This window comes from Narcine bancroftii, chromosome 2, assembly GCF_036971445.1.
Source record: "Narcine bancroftii isolate sNarBan1 chromosome 2, sNarBan1.hap1, whole genome shotgun sequence".
Classification (NCBI taxonomy): Eukaryota; Metazoa; Chordata; class Chondrichthyes; order Torpediniformes; family Narcinidae; genus Narcine; species Narcine bancroftii.
In genome coordinates this window covers 339,191,473-339,210,537 of record NC_091470.1, presented here as the reverse complement: position 1 = coordinate 339,210,537, position 19,065 = coordinate 339,191,473, and the positions used below count along the sequence as shown (strand labels likewise).

The 19,065-nt window shown below is 36.7% G+C and overlaps 1 protein-coding gene across 7 annotated transcripts in view; it reads right to left on the bottom strand.

Moving 5' to 3' along the window:
- The window catches only part of zc3h3 (zinc finger CCCH-type containing 3), a 353,231-nt gene that overhangs the window by 196,789 nt on the left and 137,377 nt on the right, over positions 1-19,065 (bottom strand). For all 7 annotated transcript variants that reach the window (XR_011352501.1, XM_069922187.1, XM_069922186.1 and 4 more), the window contains exon 5: positions 1,401-1,585. Coding sequence is in view for 6 of the 7 variants with exons in the window: in XM_069922187.1 (XP_069778288.1) it covers positions 1,401-1,585 (185 nt within the window). In the remaining variant the exon portion in view is untranslated. The remainder of the gene's footprint in view (positions 1-1,400; positions 1,586-19,065) is intronic.

Genomic DNA, 19,065 nt, shown 5'->3' with positions numbered 1-19,065 from the left:
CTCTGTCACTGGTGTGGACAGAGCAAAGGTGCTCAGCGAAGCAATCTCCCAGTTTATGCCCAGTCTCTGATGTAGAGAAGGCCGCAAAGGGAGCATTGGATGCAGTAAATCAGTCCTGTGGATACACAAGTTAAATATTGCTTCACTTGAAAGGGCTGTTTAGGGCCCTGGACGGAGGTATGGGTGCAAGTGTGGATCCTTCTGCGGACACAGGGAAGGTGCTGGGGTGGGGGGAGAAATAGGTGGGGAGGGATGAGAGCACGAGGGAGTCATGGAGGGAGCGGTCCCCACGGAAGGTATGGAGAGGAGGAGAAGGGGAAGATTTGTCTGGTAGTGGGATCCTGTTATAAGTGCTGGAAATTCTGGATGATAATGTGTTGGATGCGGAGGATGGTGGGGTGGTAGGTGAGGACGAGGGGAATTCTGTGTTTGTTGCATCTGGGGGCAGGACAGATAAACAGGAAATGGGGGAGTTGAGGCTGGGAGCTGAGTTGATGGAGGTGGAGGGGAAGCCACGTTTGTGGAAGAAAGAGACATTTCAGAAGATCTGGACTGGAAGATCTAATCTTGGGAATAAATGCAATGGAGATGGAGAAATTGAGAGAAGGGAACAGTATTCTTGCAAGGGACAGGGTGTGAGGAAGTGTAGTTAAGATAGTTATGGGAGTTGGAGGGTTTTTCAGTGGAAATTCTGATAAGGTCTGGATAGACTGGATGTGGAGAGTATGCTTCCTATGGTGGAGGAGTCTGGGACCAGAGGGCACAGCCTTAGATTACAAATATGTCCCTTTAGAACAGAGATGAGGAGAAATTTCTTTATTCAGCCATGGTCAGCTGTGGAGGCCATCAATGGGTATATTTAAAATGTAGGTAGATAAGTTGATTAAGAAGGGAATCAAGAGTCATAGAGAGAAGATAGGAGAACGGGTTTAAAAAGGATAGTAAATCGCCTCAAACTGTGTATCTTGGCGCCTCACAGTTCGGCGGGCAGCAACCTCCTTTGAAGAAGACCGCAGAGCCCACCTCACTGACAAAAGACAAAGGAGGAAAAACCCAACACCCAACCCCAACCAACCAATTTTCTCCTGCAACCGCTGCAACCGTGTCTGCCTGTCCCGCATCGGACTTGTCAGCCACAAACGAGCCTGAAGCTGACGTGGACATTTTACCCCCTCCATAAATCTTCGTCTGCGAAGCCAAGCCAAAGAAGAAATCAGCCATGATGGTATGGCAGGGCAAACTTGATGGGCCGAATAGCTTAAAAAAAATTCCACCCCTATGTGTTAAGGTCATTCTTTTACCCACTAATGCTGCTCAGCCCACTGAGTTTCGCCAGGAGATTGTATGCTTCAGATTCCAGCATTTTCCGTCTAATTAGTATCGCTAATTGGTGATTTTACCTGATTTCACAGCACCCTTTGTACTTGTGACTCTGGTTTTGAGGGGATCAGAACTGCTTTTTGCAAGTTTGTTGGCAGATACACGGTACAACACTCCTCCAATGCAGCGCATGCCTTTTGTCTTCCATCTCTGCTGAAGGAACCTATAATTGCTGCTCTGTCTCGCTCGATTCAGCAAGTGTGACCTGTAAGGAAAGATTGGAGGGAACTTCATCAAATCAGGAAAAGACTGAGACCCCAGTAAAAAGTCAGTTTTTGTTAAAATTACCTCTAACAATCTCACATTTCTGAGTTATTGATTTGATAGTTTTTGGGTATTTAATCCTTTTTAATGACTACATCTTAAAAGTAAAAAGCAAATATATAAATAATGTACAGATATTTTTCACTCATGCTCTCATCACCCAATGCAATACTCTTTCCCCTCCACCCATATATCAGCTAGCTAGAGTGGCGTCAATGAGTTTAGTAAGTTATTCCAAAGTTTTCCACATCATCAGCCATTATTCCAAGTAGGCCTTAGGAGAGGAGAACCTGGTGGCAAACGTGAATGCAATAATATTCCACATCTGGTTGGCTAATTACATTTTGACTTGCGATTATCAGAACACTTATCATTTTATCACACCTAGGGCTTTTCAGCACATCCTCAGGATACACTGGATCTTCAGGGTAATTGGTCATACTGGATATTGTTTGGAGAAGTCGGAAAAACACCTATTTTCCACCATATTTCATCTTCTCCACTAAATTGATCAATTCTAGAGTGGAATAATTGTTTTACTACTCACATTGGTAGCCAGTACATGTACAGCAAGAATTAATAAAACAGAAAAACAATTCCTAACCTTTAATTCTGTCTGTAGTATTATCTCCAAGACAGGCTACTTTCCTCAGAGTAAAACTCCATTTTAACCTTGAGAAAATGTGATTTTTTTTTTAAAAAGGTGGTTCTTTGGCTATTCATTTCAATCAACAGAAGATATCTTCAACAATGTAGCATTCTCAGAAGTGCATGGAAATCTCAGGCAAGGTTCTGTGTTCAAGTGCAAATGTGGGTTTTGATCATACAATTAAACTCCACTAATCTAGCCATCTCAGTTCAGCCAGATGTCATTTATACCTGTAGGGCACTACCAGTAACCACAGAAACAAGCTGAGGAAACTATAGGCTTTAATACACAGAAGAACCTTGCTGGCCTGGATCCCAGGATAGGAATGGCGGCCAGTGAAAGATAGATCGACCTTTATGGCCCAGGACCACAGGGGAAGAGTCATAGGGTATGAGATATCCGTGGGCGGGCCAGTTCCATATATACAACTGACAATAACTATATACAATGGAGGAAACATATCACATTACCCCAAAATACTTTTAATTCCCTTTATTCCCCAAGTCGTTACCCACTAGAATGCTGTAAGTTTAAGGCCTCTATGAGATGAAATACAGCACAGAAATTGGATTCCTGGTGAAATTAAAGGGAGCATGAAACCAAGCCGTGATAAGTTTAGACAGAGCACAAGAAATAGAACTTGATGACTTCAAGAGGAGCAAAGGAATTGGAGATTTGGTGAGTTTAAAGGGAGCATGAGAAAAGATATCCAGTGTAATTAAAGAGAGTGCTGAAAGTAAGTCAGATGCCAAGTACCATTATTGGAGTTGATGCAATGTTCAGCCTAGGGCTACAATGGCACACAAAAGAATGATATTGCTTAGTTTCAGTAACTAGTAACCACTGATTCTCCAACAAAACAGTGATACCACTGAACTCATGTGGTAAGGAAATTAATTCATATTTATAAATAGTTATTAACAGGAACAGCTGGATAATTCACTTGCACAGTCATGGGCAGCAATAAAATGAGCAACTGAAACTTCATAAAATATACAGTTGAAAGTTTGCTTTCGATGTTGGTTATCAGATGAAATGGGACAGTTGTCAGCATAGGCCTGGCTCTTTGTTGAGCCAAAAGTTTTATCTGTTCAAGCCTCATTCGAGAGACAACACTACAATATTGAGGAAGCAAAATTGTCTCAGAGGTCCCTTCCCCTCAGATAGATTCAAAGATCTTGTCGTATTATATGAATAACATTGAAGTTCTGGCCTTGATTTAACATTCAACCAATATCACCAAACAACTGGACTTAAGTATGCTACCATTTCCTAGGTACGATCAGCATATCTTCACTAAAACAGAAGATTCCAAAATTAATTCATGTACGATTAGTTAGCTCATGATTAAATTGCTCACTTCTACCATTGAGGCTCATTTGAGAAATGGTCTTTTGGAAAGATATTCGTGGGAAACCAGCACCCAAGCATCTCTACTATGCTAATCTCTATGCAAGAAAACTAACAAAGAAAATTCCTGTATCATTCATAGGCCTCAGGTTAAACACAATTGACCTTTTAGTGAGACAATGATCTAACTTGCATAAAAGATCCTGACACTTTTATGAAGAGCGCAGGGCTTTCTCTAACATAATTACAGCGCCAATGACCTGGATTCCAATCCAACATTGTTTGCATGTTCTCCTGATGTCTGCATGGGTTTTCCCCCAGGTGCTCTGGTTACATATATCAAAACATATGGGGCTGCAGGTTAATTTGGGTGTAATTGGCCAGCATAGATTTAAATGGCTGGAATTGGATTCTGCAATGTTGTAAATAAAAAGAAAATGACAATTGTTTATTTAGAAGGAACTATTCAATGCAAAACCATTAAACGGACATGGGCAAGTTTAAATGAAGCCTTGCTGAAAATTCTACAGAATGACATTAGCATCACCGGATGAAGTAGCTGAGGATCCAATTTCAGCATATGACAGATTGATGAAGCTTGTGAAGGAAATTCCATAGAGGTTCATAGGAGGGCGGAAATGCCATTCCAAGAAAAAAATATCGACTGATCTGAATAGAGAGTGGAACTGAGAGGGAACAAAATATATTATTCACGCATTAATGCAACTAATGTATGACGTCCTTCACTTCCTGTATTACAAATTAACAAATTTCTAATGTTGCTATTTGCACAAGAAAGCACAATGGATTATTCAGCTTGTACAGTAATTCTGCTGGTTTGTATAGTGAGGAGTGAGAAGCCAGAATTGGATGCAATTTGAAATTTAATTGAAGATCAGGTAGTTTTGTATATGCAAATAATATATTTAATAATTCCATAAATAAATATCTCAATGTGAATAAGATAAATGATGCAAGAAAATGAGACAATCAGAAATCTTAGAAAACAAAATTCTGAGGGATTCAGATGGTTTCCTTGCAAAATTCTTGTGTTGTCAATGTGCCGTCTGATTGCAATATTACGTCAGTAAGGGCCTCCACAGTAGTGGGTATCAAATAACAACAAAATGGAATACAGGAAAGAGGATGAAAGTCTAGTGGCATGGTGCCAAGATAATATCTCTCTTTCAATATCAATAAAACAAAGGAGATGATCATGACCAGGAGAGGCGGTAAAGTCCAAACCCATCTACATAGATGGCACTGATGTTGAATAACTAGATAGCTTTATGTACTTTGGAATAAATATCTCCAATGACCTGACCTACAATAGGGGCATTGATGTGACAATCACAAAAGTGTACTCTACTTTCTAAGAAGACATGCCCCTTGTACCTCAACATGTTCAACAGGTGCACCACTGAAAGTAGTGGGTGCATGAGTGTGGTATGGGCGATGCTCTACTGAAGATTAGAAGAAGTAGCACAAGAGGGGATTGGAGTATAGGAACAGAGATGCCATTCTGCAGTTGTACAGGGCCCTGGTGAGACCCCACCTGGAGTATTGCGTCCAGTTCTGGTCTCCAATTTTGAGGAAGGACATACTAGCTATAGAGGGTGTGCAGCGCAGATTTACAAGGTTAGTTCCAGGGATGGCGGAGTTGACATATGCTGAAAGGCTAGAAAAACTGGACTTGTATCCGATGGAGTTTTGGAAGGATGAGGGGGGACATGATTGAGGTATACAAAATTATCAGGGGGGATAGATAGGGTGAAGTCGGATTACTTGTTCCCAATGATGGGGGAGACGAGGACTAGAGGGCATAGTTTAAGAATACAGGGTAGGCCCTTTAGGACGGAGATGAGAAAACATTTTTTTACCCAGAGAAGTGTGAATCTGTGGAATGCTCTGCCACAGAGGGTGATAGAGGCAGATTCGCTGATTATGTTCAAAAGAGAGTTAGATAAGACTCTAGTGGGCAAACGAGTTAAGGGTTATGGGGATAAGGCTGGAAAGGGGTACTGATGGTAGTGATCAGCCATGATCTGTAAAATGGCGGTGCTGGCTCGACGGGCCAAAGGGCCTACTCCAGCTCCTATTGTCTATTGTCTATAAGGTAGTGAAGCAGGTAAAGAAATGCTAGAAGAACTCAGCAGGTCAGACAACATCCTTTGGTAGAAATGATTAGTCAACATTTCAGGTTTGAACTCTTTATCATGACTAACATGAAGTGAAATTAGGTACATTATGGGAGAAAGAAGCTCAGGGAGGGGCCCAGAGTGATGTGGTACAGGACAGAAGGTGTGGGAGGTGGGGAGACAGATCAAGGGAGGAAAATATTAGGGGCAGGTACGCCCCAAATTAGAAAAATTAGAGATAGAAAAATTAAGTGCAAGAGTAGGTAACAAAATGGAAACAGTGGAATCAGATGGAGGTCGGGTGGGGGTGGTGGTGGTGGTAGGGTATGTGTCTAAAATTAGAAAAACCATTGTTCGTGCTGTTAGGTTTAAGGCTGTCAGGAGGAATACGATATGTGGTTCCTCAAGTTTACATTTAACCTTGCCTTGACAAAAGATGAGGCCAAGAAGAGACTTGAAACTGTAGGAATGACTGGGAGTTTAAAAATGTTGGCTTCAGTACACTCAAGTTTAGATTCACAAATGGAGTGTGGGTATTCGGCGGAGTTCCAATCTGTGTTTAGCAGTTAAGAACATGACGCAAACTTTCTCCCCATGAACTTCATTTGCATCTCCTGCTGCCTCGGAAAGGCAGCCAAAATACTGAAGGACTCATTACACTTTGAACATACTCTCTTCTCCTTCCTCCCATCAGGGAGAAAGTTTAACAGCGTGAAAGTGCACATGAATAGACACAGTTTCTTCTCCAAAGCTATCAGGCTCCTAAATGAACCTCATAAAGGTGCTATCTTGCTGCCCTTGCTCGATGCTCATCGATCTTTGTTTTCATTACAATCCTATACTCTGTAAATTGTGCTCATTGTGAATGTTAGAAATAATTTGTTAGTCTGCTCACAGACGAATGCTTCTTGCTGTCCTGGGCATTTTGTGACAAATAAGCTTAAATTTAAATGGTTAGAATGTACCACAATTCCATATTCTATGCAATATTCTCAAATTTAAGCACTTAATTAATCTCTCAGCAAGTGTCTGATTCCCCCACCTCTTTTCCAAAACTTTCTTGTGCAAATCTTTGGAATCTTGATTTATCACACCTTTCCTGGAGTGTCCAGTGAAATACAAAATACAAGTACTTTGAAATGGAATTTAACATAACAATTGGATGTCAACAGAGGTTATTAAGTATAATTATCTGTTTGATTAGTGAAGAAGATAATCATGCCAGTCTCAACTACTTCTTCTAAATATTCATTTTTCGGCAGCAAGAACAAATTTGCTTTTTGAGTGAGTTTTTAAAAGAAATTTAAGGATCTTTTATTACCTCATTTTATGGAGGTGTTAAATCAAGCAGCAGAGTCTTCATTTTCAATCAGAATCTTTTTCAACTGTAGTTATTATGGTTATAAGAAAGATAGAGATTCGCTAATGCCAGCATCTTATCGACCAATATCTCTATTGAATGTAGACTATAAAATTGTTGCTAAACTTTTAGAAAATAAATTAGCTTATTAACAAATTTATTTCATCTGGATCAAAAAGGCTTTGTTAAAAAGCGACAATCTGCCAATGATTTTGCTAGACTGATCAGTCTAATTCATTTATCCCAGAAAAGGGGAGATTTAAGTATGGCAGAGGCTTTGGATGCAGAGAAGTCCTTTGATAGGCTAGAATGGGACTTTTTGTTTAAGGTATTGAAAAAAGTTTAGTCTAGGACTGACATTTATAAACTGGGTTAAAGCCTTATATAAAAGACCTTGTGCAATGGACAAGTTTCTACTCCTTTTCAACTGTCTAGATCGAGTAGGCAGGATTATCCTTTATCGTCAGCTTTATTTATTTTAGCAATAAAGACTCTAGCAGAGCTAGTAAGACAAGGTCCTAAGATTCAGGATATAAAATTTAATCAAGAGGAATATAAAATAAATTTGTTTGTTGATTATGTTTAGGTTTATTTGACATATCCTATGAATTCTCTGCATCAATTACATACAAAATTAAAAGAGTATGATCAAGTATCTGGGCATAAGATTAATTGGGATAAAAGCAAAATTATGCCCTTAGTTGAGGGCGACGATACTCAGTGTAGAAAGGCCACTCAATTTAGGTGGCCAGATGCTGGAATTAAATATTTAGGTATTTGGATAGATAGAGATTTGAATAATTTATATATATTAAATTACTTACTATTATTTAATAAAATTATTGATGATTTGAATAAGTGGAACACCCTTCCTATAAGTTTAGAAGGTAGGATAAATTGTACTAAGATGAATAGAGTTCAATATCTTTTTCAGTCAATCCCGATCCCAATTCCCCCCAAAAAATTTAAGGATTTGTATACAAGTGTTAGGAGGTTTTTTATGGAAGAGAGAAAATAGTGAGAGTTTCTTTGGAAAAAATTGACTTGGAAATTTGGCGGGGTGGGGAGGGCTAAAACTTCCCTGTTTTAAGAATTCTTACAAGGCTGCCTAACTGAGATTTATTATTGTTTGGTCTAGATCAAATTTCTGCTTGGGTTTATATAGATCTTAGTAAAATAGGAGAAATAAATTTGGAGAATTTTATTTATAAATGGAATTCTAAATTGTTTGTAGGAAGTAGGGATACACCGTGAAACATTTGATTGAATTATGGAATAAAATTGATTATGAAATAGGCATGAAAGGTTTAGTTTCAAGAAAAATACCTTTATGTCAAAATAGACATCAAATTTTCTATGGATAATCGATTTCTGTGGATTTGAATGCACATGGCCATTCAGAGGATAGAGGATCGTTTTTAAGCTAGAAGATGCATAAAATTTGAACAAATTAAGAATAAGTTTAATGTGCCTAATAATACCTTCCTTTGCTATTATCAAGTTCATCAATTTTTATTCAACCCAATGTCAAACTACTCTACTAAATTATTCTTTTACCTTGAGAAATTACATTTTTAAGTTAACCTTTGATAAAAAGGGATAATGTTTAGAACTAATGAAATAATAGGAAGGGCAAGGTTGTAAAGAATCTGACCTTCAACACCAAGGGGTCCGTAATATCCTTTTTTGTGAAATGATTTGTGCAATCTAGCAAGTTTATTTAGCAAGTTTAGTTAGCAAGATATGTTTCTGTGGAGAATTTCATTAAATTACAAAAAGGAAAGGTATTAAGTGCACATAATGAAGGCAAGAGTGTATACATTGCCTCAAGACACTTCTTTTCGTGTAGTGTAATGGGAGGAATGAAGTAACTTCAAATCCATTTCTAATTCATTTGAAAGGCTACAGCAAATTATCTATCTTCAATGTGAAAGAACCAAACCAATTCCCTCAGAATAGAACTGACAATACTGTAGAATTTATTACCATAACCTTGACTCAGAGGTTGTGTGGCAAGCTGAAATGTGACACAAAGAACATTAAATAAGGGTCAACAATAATAACCAAGGAGACTGGTAAAATGATTACAAAGTCTTGCGGAAGAAAAAGACTGTCCAAAAGCAACACATCTCTATCACTTTGTAGGTTGCAGTCAATACCAGTCAAAGCATATGAGGTGGGGGGGGGGGGGGGTTCAATTCATTTCAGGACTAGATTCATTAATTGCACAAATAACCTCTAATGTCTTTCGACAATTTAAGCCTTTTGAGTACTTTTTTTCCCCTTGTGGTTGCATATTGCATCTAGAAGCATGGCAAAAAGGTTTCTTAATGACAAAATAACCATTACATTGCAATTAAAAGCACTATTCAGAACTTAATGATAGGTTTTTGCGGTCTTAGTAGACGTTTTGAGTAAACTATGCTGCAGGGAGATAAAGTGTCACAAATGCAGTCAAATGGAGGACAGCAGTTAAGAAACTATCGACAAAAATTGTTAAAAATTCATCATGTAGACAAGAGTAAAGATTGTGGTTCATTTATTTAACTGCCTGTGAGCTGAACTGGCTCTCTGGGCATTAGTGAAGGAATGCTATGATGTACAAGTAATTTTTCCATAGTTTGGGTAGAAGTTAAAGATCTGGTTAAATTACTGGGCAAGAAGGTGGCTAAGAGATTTTATTCTGAGAAGTCTACTTTAGCTGTGAGGGGTTCTTGAACTTGCATCACAACAATTTACATTCAAGTACAACAAACAATAAACAAGGCAAGCTGTTGTGTTAACTATTATTTCAAGATATAAAATTAGATGTGATATAAAATTATTGAATTACTGCATTTATAAAGTGCTTTTATGAACCTATCCTTGAACATGTATACCTACTGTTGACTTCCTTATCCAGCAGGAAGCACAATAAAGGATCAGGATGGAAATTGATGAGTTTTGGGTACAAATTAAAATCAGAAGACATGGGTATAGCCAGGAAAAGTAACATGTATGTATTGTGCCTATTTGCAGTGCAATCATCTGTAAAATCTTAATGAGAAGATTCACTTGGTATCCTGGAAAACATCACTAAATGTGAAATGGTTGTTGTGTTTTTCTAACATGTTAGTGTGGCGGTTAGTACAACACTATTATAGCGGCAGCGACTCGAGTTCAAATCCAGTGCTGTCTGTAAGGAGTTTGATTGTTCTCCACATGACTACATGGGTTTCCTCGAGATGCTCTGGTTTTGTCCCACCCTTCAAATGTACATGGGGTTTGTAAGTTAATCAGTGATTTTGGGTGCCATGGGCTTACAGGCTGGATATGCCTGTTACCATGCTGACCTCTAAAATTTAAAAAAAAGTTAAATGGCAGTTAATTTTACTGTGAACTGTAATGAGATAATTCAGATGAGTGTTAACAATGCAATATCTAAACAGAGCTTCTTGCTGAGTTTCTTGGCTCTAGTTCATAGAGAACTTGGAAAAATACAGGAAGTACTGGTGTTACCCTGAAATCTACAGCAAAAAAATTATAAAAAATGCAACAAGGCTTCTGATTGTCTTCTTTTCTAGCTCATCAACTTCAACTTTCAAGCTGGAGTTTCTTATAAATTTAGAAATAAAAACACACATTTATGGCAATACTAACATCCTCAGGACACAAAAAAAATTGTTTACTATTGAAAGAAGTCAAGGTTACAATGAATGAAAATATGACAGACAATTTGTAAGGTTCCATAATATGCAAAGTGGTGAACAATTTATTTTGATATCATTTGAAAGATTAACATAGATTTAGACAGCACTTTTACCCTGAATTCAACATGAAGTGACAGGCTTGTACATCATCCTTGGAATTTCACCCCAAACCATATTGTACAAGTTTAACATGCAGCACTGAATCATAATGATAGATCCATTGTGGTTGATTCAGATGGCTAATAGCTACCAAATAACAGTACCAAATAACAAATAGCATCCTATTCAGGATTTACAGTAATTTAGAAATTGCTGAAATGCAAAATTTGTTTTCAACCCAATACAAAAAACAGTAGGAGCTATATCTCTTTCGGTTGAAGGGATAACTTCGCAAAGTAAATGTATCCAATTTAACAAATTTCAAATTGCAGAGGAAATATTTTCAGTGTCTAGTGTAAAAGTTGGATACAGATGATGAACATATTCCATATTGCAGATATTCTCAAAATATTGTTTCTGTTTTACGACAAACACAGACCATCTCATTTGGTTCTAAATCTATTAAACTACATGACAGAGACCAATGTTTCCAGGTCTTAGTGAGTTCAATTTAATAAATATAATGCAATTATTTCAGCTCCTCCTTTCAACCTTTTGGAACACTGAAGGCATGAATCATAAAATCACCAAGAGATAAATGAATGAATTTATTTAGCTAGGAAATTTGGCTAACCTTCCAAGGACCCTGATGCCAACAACAACAATTGGAGCACTGTATTTGTCCCTCATCAGACAAGGGGAATTCCTTTTGCACCTAACTGCACAGTGGTTTCAGAATTAAATTTAAAAACCTGGCTCTAATGAATCTACCCCTTGAGAGAGAGGTGAAAAAATAATGAAGTAAATTTTGGCAAAACTGAATTTGTATTTTAAGAACCTGAAAGTTCAAGACATGAAAATAATTGTAGTTCTCAACCCTTTTAGTTTAAGTCAAGGAAAGAAGAACAATAAAGTCTGATGCCTACATGAGGATGCAAATCAAAAAAAAACATGTAGGTTAAACCTGTATAGATGACACTTTCCTTATTCTAATATATCCTAATTTCAAAGGATCATCTTCCAAAATTTGAGCTGCGATATTCCAAATTCAGATTTTTCGTCCAATAAATCAAACTCTGTAGCTGTTACTTTATGTAGTTTTAATTCATTGATAGAACAGATAAACATTTTGCCACAAGACTTTCGTAATGGTAAATAACAAACCATTTACTGTATAAAGATAGTCCTTTAAACTCTAATTACTTAAAGTTGTCATAACAAAAGCAATAGCTGAAGATTGCTATAAAAATCTGTTGATATATAGATATAAAGACTTAAAGAGATACAAAAAAAAAGAAAAATTTCTCATGCTCACGCTTTCTTTACATCTTGTAGAAAAAGAGCAAGCGGTCACCCTGGGCAGACATCATGAAATATTATATCATAGTCACTATGGTAACACTTCAAATAATATTTCTCTTAAAGAGACCAGGCACAAAATTAAATGAGAATCAAAAGCACAAGGTTTTAACCTTTACACTAAGGAAGAAATAAAGATGGAAATTAAAATTAGCTGTAAATGCAGTTTTATTGATAAAACAAAAAGCTAAGGAAAACTGCAACAGAAAGATGAAGGCAATAACTAAATGAGACAAGACTGCTCATCAGAAAATATTTTGATTTGCTTCCTGGAAAGAAATTGGAAAGCACATTGGAGGAGTTGAGTAATTTTTTTGAAAATTTGATTTCAAATTTTTCCATACATGGAAAAATTCCATCAAGGGGTAGCCAGATGGAAAATACAGTAGTCAAGCATTAGTATCAAATCCATTATACATGATGGTATAAAACCCCAGCCCACCCCAACCTCCTCCCCCCTAAATAAAACCCCATTTGTATCTTTTAATACTTCCAAGGAGGTTAATGAGGTTTGAAGCTTAGGTAAAACATTTATAAATTAATTCCCACAATTTGTAAATACAGGTGCCAAATTTTCAAAAATACATAATACATAATATTTATTTCTCAAATTATAAGAAATTTTCTCAAGAGGAATGCAGCTATACATTTCATAAGAAGTGATTTTGCTCTTTTGATGTTTCTTTGTTGTTCTTATTTCAACTGTTGTTATCCTTGGTTAACATTATATTGTTTTCTGACCAGTTTTATTATCCATCCATTTCAAATTCTCATTGATGACGAAGATTCCAAATTATCTCAACAATCATGTATCTGTCCATACCCCTTTACTTTTTTCAGTTCTGTAGTGAGTGAGATCTGTATGTATCTTTGTGCACTAGCATATTGATGGGGGGGGGGGGGGGGAAGGGTCCCACCCCAGGTGCCAGTCTGAAGGGGATGCCAAAATCAGAAAAAAATGGGGACCCCAAAAAATAAAGCACGAGGCTAGCACAGTTTTGATGCACTCTCTGAGATTAAAAAAATGTCAGAAATACTAGTGTTTTTTTCCTTTTTTAGTGTCAGTATTCTTCCCTTTGATTCGATCATTACTTTTATTACATTTTTTAATTCTAAGACATAATAAAACATTGATTAATCTGTTTCAGGGAGCTCACGCTGTTGTATATTCAAAATAAGCAGACCAAGCAAGCAAAAGATTCGTCAATATTCAATGGAGTTCTTGAAGTTTGAGTTTATACCTGCTGTACGTGATGAATGTGCACCTTTTTCCTATTATGCCAACAGTCTTTGACAAATGAATCAATGAAAGCAGGCTCATTTAAGGGTAAAACATCCTAACCATGTCAATTCAAAATTGGAATATTTTAAATCTCTGAAAGAGAAGTTTGAAAGTAGATCAAAAATCACTTCATTTTTTGCTGCACGAACTACAGTCCTGATTTGTTCTCCTGAAGCTAGCTATGAAATTTCTCTGCTGGAAACAAAGAAAGAATCATATGATTAGGGAGGAACTGATTAAACCCACAATATCATTGCTTCTAAAATCAATTCTGCAAAAGGTTGACAAACATGTCTGAGCAGTACTGTCTGCAACAGAATAGATGAAAAGGGTCAAGATGTTGAAAAATAGCTTATTGAGATATTGAAATCACAAAAGTTCTCAATACATCTGGAAGAATCTACTGTACGGGTCAGTGAGGCTCTGTTATTGTCATATGTGAGAAATATTGATCAGGAAGAGTTTCAAGAAGAGATGCTGTTTTGTGAATCATTAGAAACAACCAATACTGCAATTGATATCTACAGCAAGCTCAAAAATTATTTGGATGAAAATGAAATACCAAAATTAAACATTGTATCTTGTGCGGCAGATGGTGTTCCTGCTATGATGGGTAAAAAAACCCAGGATGTTTAAAATTAAGGAAGGATTAAAATCCACGTTAGTTGTTCATTGCATTATCCACTGAGAAAACTTAGTTGCCAAGAAAGTTTCCCTGATCTATACAAAATACTGTATTCTGTTATCACATGTATCAATGCCATCAAAGCTAATGCCAAACGTGAACGTCTGTTTAAGCAGTTTGGTGTCGATAAAATGCAGAACATGTGAGATTATTGCTTCACACTGAAGAAAGGTGATTGTCAAATGGATACTGCTTAAAAAGGTTTATGGAACTGTTTGATCTCCTCAGCGAGTTTTTGCAAGACAAATGTGAAATGAAGCTCTTGCTAACAGCAGATGGCAAAGCTTTTGTGAGTTACTTGATGGACAATTTTGAGAAACTAAGTATATTGAACAAGGAATTCCAAGTAGCAAACATGACATTTGTTTTTTGCAAAAACAGATATATGGATTCATGACACTGACAATTATGCCAAAGGAATATTTCTGCAAGAAATTTCAGTCAATTCTATTGGTTGAATAAGTGTGAGGAAACTAATGCTGCTACAAACGTTATTGTTGACCATTTGAAAATATTGGTTACCAACTTCAATGATTGATTTTGTGATTTAAAGGCAATGGATTTTCCCTCTTCCACTGCTGGTGGACTTATCTGAAGATCCAGTGCAGTACCAAGAGGAGTTATCTGAGTTTCAACAGGATGAATTTGTAAAAATTCTGTTCAAAGTGAAGGAACCATGATGTGGCTGAATAATGAGATTGAAAAAAAATAGCCAAACTCAACTACTTTAGCAAGGGAACTATTAATACATTTTCCATCATTTTATTTAGTAGAATGTGGCTTCAGTGCTGTTAGTGATTTGCTACAAGATAAGAGAAACTGTCTGGAAATTACAAAATGTGGAGATTTAAGGTTGAAGCTAACAAAATTAGTCCCTCAAATCAAAAAAATCTGCAGCCAGCGTTGGGGCAAGGTTCCCACTGAAGTGACAAGAATTGTTGAATGTTTGTTTGAGATGATTGACATATTGAAGTAGTAGTTGAATATTCTCGACCTTAATTTCATTGAAATATACTTGCAGTAAATAATTTAATTAAAACTTCTTTTCAATATATAACTTTTCCATTAATGGTGGGGCGTATGCTTTTTTGAAAAATTAAAGTGGGGCCTAGGGCAAAAATGGTTGAGAAACACTGCTGTAACCTGTTCTAAAAAAAATGGCAAAGTTTAACCAAAAAGATCTTACTTTAGGACAAGATCAAGTATAATGTTTAAAAAAAGTACCTATCTCCTGACCACATTAAAAACACTGGTCTGATAAATCGGATTTCAATCTATTTAACTTCTGTGGTGTGAGACATAACTGATGTAAAAAAATTATAATGAACCAATCTATATCTAACATTTCTAGCATTTGTCATGCTATCTCGGCAGAAGTCTGACCAATTTTGTTCATCAATGTTAATATTCATATCTGTCTCCCATCGCTGTCTGGACTTATGTATCCCCTGTTTGGAAATCCCCTTCTGCAATTAAGTGTACATAGCTGAGATAAATTTCTTTATAAATCTATTACATATCAACGTTTCCACATCACCACATTTTGGTATTAACATTGTTGGACCTAATTTATCTCCTCAATAAGCTCTTAATTGATAATAACAAAAAAGTGTGTTATTTTGTATCCCATATTTATTTTTTAATTGTTCAAATTATATTACATTTTTTCCTTCATAGCAATCTTTTATATATCTAATTCCTTTCCAAGACCAAATATTTAAAAATTGATTATCCACTGAAAATGGAATGTCCATTCTGTATCAAAAGGATTTTAGGCAGGTCAATCCTCCTTGTTCCAATTTTGATATTTACCTTATTCCAAATATTAATCAAATGTTTCAACAAAGATGCTTCCCTCTCCCCAGATAGTAATTTTGATTCCTATTTAGATATAAAGTCTTCAGATATTCTCTCTCCTATTTTATCGATTTCTATTTTAATTCATGATGGCTTTTCTCCCTCACCAAAAAGTGAAGTCAAAAACCTCATTTGACCAGCTTTATAGTATTTTTTTAAAAATTGGCAACTGATAACCTCCCAACTCAATCTTCCATGTCAATTTGGCTAAAGAAATTCTCAAAATCTTACTGTTCCAAAGAAGATTTCTTATATATTTATTTAGTTCTCAAAAAAAACTATTGTGTTATTATTATTGGTATTGTTTGAAATAAGAATTGTACTCTAGGAAACATATTCATTTTAACACAATTAACTCTACCCAATAATGTTATTGCCATTATCTTCCCCTTGTTCAAATTTTTACCAATTTTCTTAAGTAAAGGTATATAATTCAATTTATATACATTGTCTAATTTATTATCTACTCATATCCCTAAATATTTTATTCCATTCGTTGGCCATTTAAATTGGGTATCTGAGTATAGTTCCCTATAGTAAGGGCATAATTTCACTTTTATCCCAATTTACTTTATAACATGATACTTTCTCATATTCCCGCAGCCTTAAATGTGATTTATGTAGTGAACCTATTGATTCTGTCAAGTAGATCAAAACATCGTCAGCAAATAAATTAATTTTATATTCCTTTATTATCAGGATCAGATAGAATCAATTCTGCAAGGGGTTCAATCGCTAAAATAAATAGAGCAGGCCATCCTTGTCTACCAGATCTAGTTATTGGAAATGATGCTGAAACCTGCTGATTTGTAACAAATTTAGCTTTAAATTCATTAAATAAGGCTTTAACCCAATTTGCAAATATTTGTCTCATCCCAAATCTTTCAAACATCTTAAACAAAAATTCCCATTCTAATCTATCAAATGTTTTTTAAGCATCCAAAGCCACTGTCACACTTAGATCTCCCCTCCTTTGTGCAGGATATATTATACTAAGTAATCTACTTACATTATCCTCAGATTTTGTCTTTTTTACAAAGCTTGTCTGATCCATAGAAATCAACTTTGGGAAAAAATTGTCAATCTATTAGCTAAACGTTTTGTAGGTCTATATGATGATGGCTTTAAAAGGTCTCTGTCTTTTTTTGGTATTACCATTATTATCACAGTAGAAAAAGATTCCAGGAGAATGTGTGTTACCGCTGACTGACCTAATACTTCCATAAAAGGAGGCATCAGCAAATTTTTAAATTCTTTAAAAATTCAGACAGGAAACCATCTTCTCCAGAAGATTTATTATTTTATTATAAGCTCAATGCTTCCCTCACCTCCACTGGGGTGAAAGGGGCATCCAGGTCTGCTTGCTCTTGTAAAGTTAATCTTGATAGCCTTATTTGTGATTAAAAATCTATTTTGTTTTCATCTCTCTGCGACTCAGATTTATATAACTTTGAATAAAATTGCTTAAAAGCTTCCCGATCCTGCAGGGGCCCCTAACTACGGACACTGGTTTGATAATTGAGTGGTGTGGTTCACCACATAACCCCCCCCCCCCCACCTCCCCAGAACCTGACTTCTAGGTGATACCGCAGTCTCACCTATATGGCTAGAACAGGCTGGCGGATGTTCCCTCGTCAGGGGCATGCCACCTGTACCAGCTGATCTAGGTCCACATGTGCCGGTTACAGGTGATCTACCAAAATCATTTTTTGCCTGCTGCCTGTACCACCTGTCATTCTGTACCACCTTGAAAGGACCTTCATACAGCCATTGCAATGGTGTCCTGTGTAACCCCTACACAGGAATACATAAAGGCAGCCCTTGAGCTCAGGCAGAATGTATAAAATCGTAGACCCATGCTGGGTGGTTGGGATAGGCGCCAGTGCATTAACATTCTCCCTTAAGCATGAGTAGCAAAGTGGGAGATTGCTGCTGCCCACGTGCTCTCAGAATGAAATCCCCTGTGACTGTTAGGAGGGGCTCCGTAAACCAATTCTGCGGAGGACGTAGCTAGATTTTCCATCGGTGCCTAAAAGTACCGAAGGCAGTTCATCTATCAATTGGTCCCTTAAGGCGAGATATGAGAGCCGTTTTTAAGTGTTGGTGAAAAAAATCAGCTGATAAGTGATTCTACAAAATAATTCAAACCTGTTTTCATGTGGAAATAAGGTAGTCCCATGCCACAGATATAAAACCCCATGATCCCTCACCTAGAAGCAAAATTATAATTGATAGTGGTGAAAGGGCAGAATTGGTACAAAGATGATGAAAAAGTGCCCTCAATAAGTACAAATTGAAGTGTTGTGGATTTAAATTGCACCAAAGAGGGCTGTACCAAAGCAGATTGTAAGCTGTCAAAAAGAGTTACAGTTGGAGCTGGTAACTTAGATAGAAACATCTTTAATTGATGATAATCAAGTTAATGTGAACCTTGAAGCAGCAGGTGATTTATTATTTCCAAATGCGTAATTAATTCATTTTTTTTCCCTTTGGTGGGGTTGGATGTTCTTCCTTGCTTGCCTGAACTATTATGTGCCATATTGTGGCAGAGGGAAGTAGTTATTCAGCACTTTTTTTTGGAGGGGGGGGGGGTTACCGTATTTTTCAAGTAATATTTTCTTTCTTGAGTTACTACTGAATTTTTCTCCTTTAATTCTTTTTCTAAGTGGGAGATTGCTGCTGAGATTTCTCATAGGATAGATGTACACAAGAGCCGGTTAGAGTTGAGAAGGAGCCCTGCAAGAATAGCATTGGAAAAAAACTTTGATTCAGGATAATTTAACATGCAGCACGGTAACAGACTCTTTTGGCTCACGAGCCTTGGTCACCCAATGGAAACTGGAGCCCCTGGGGAAAACTCACGCAAACACGGGTAGATTGTACTACCATCTCCTTACAGTTAGTGTGGAATTTGAACCAAAGTCCTGATCACTGGTGCTATAATAGCATTACA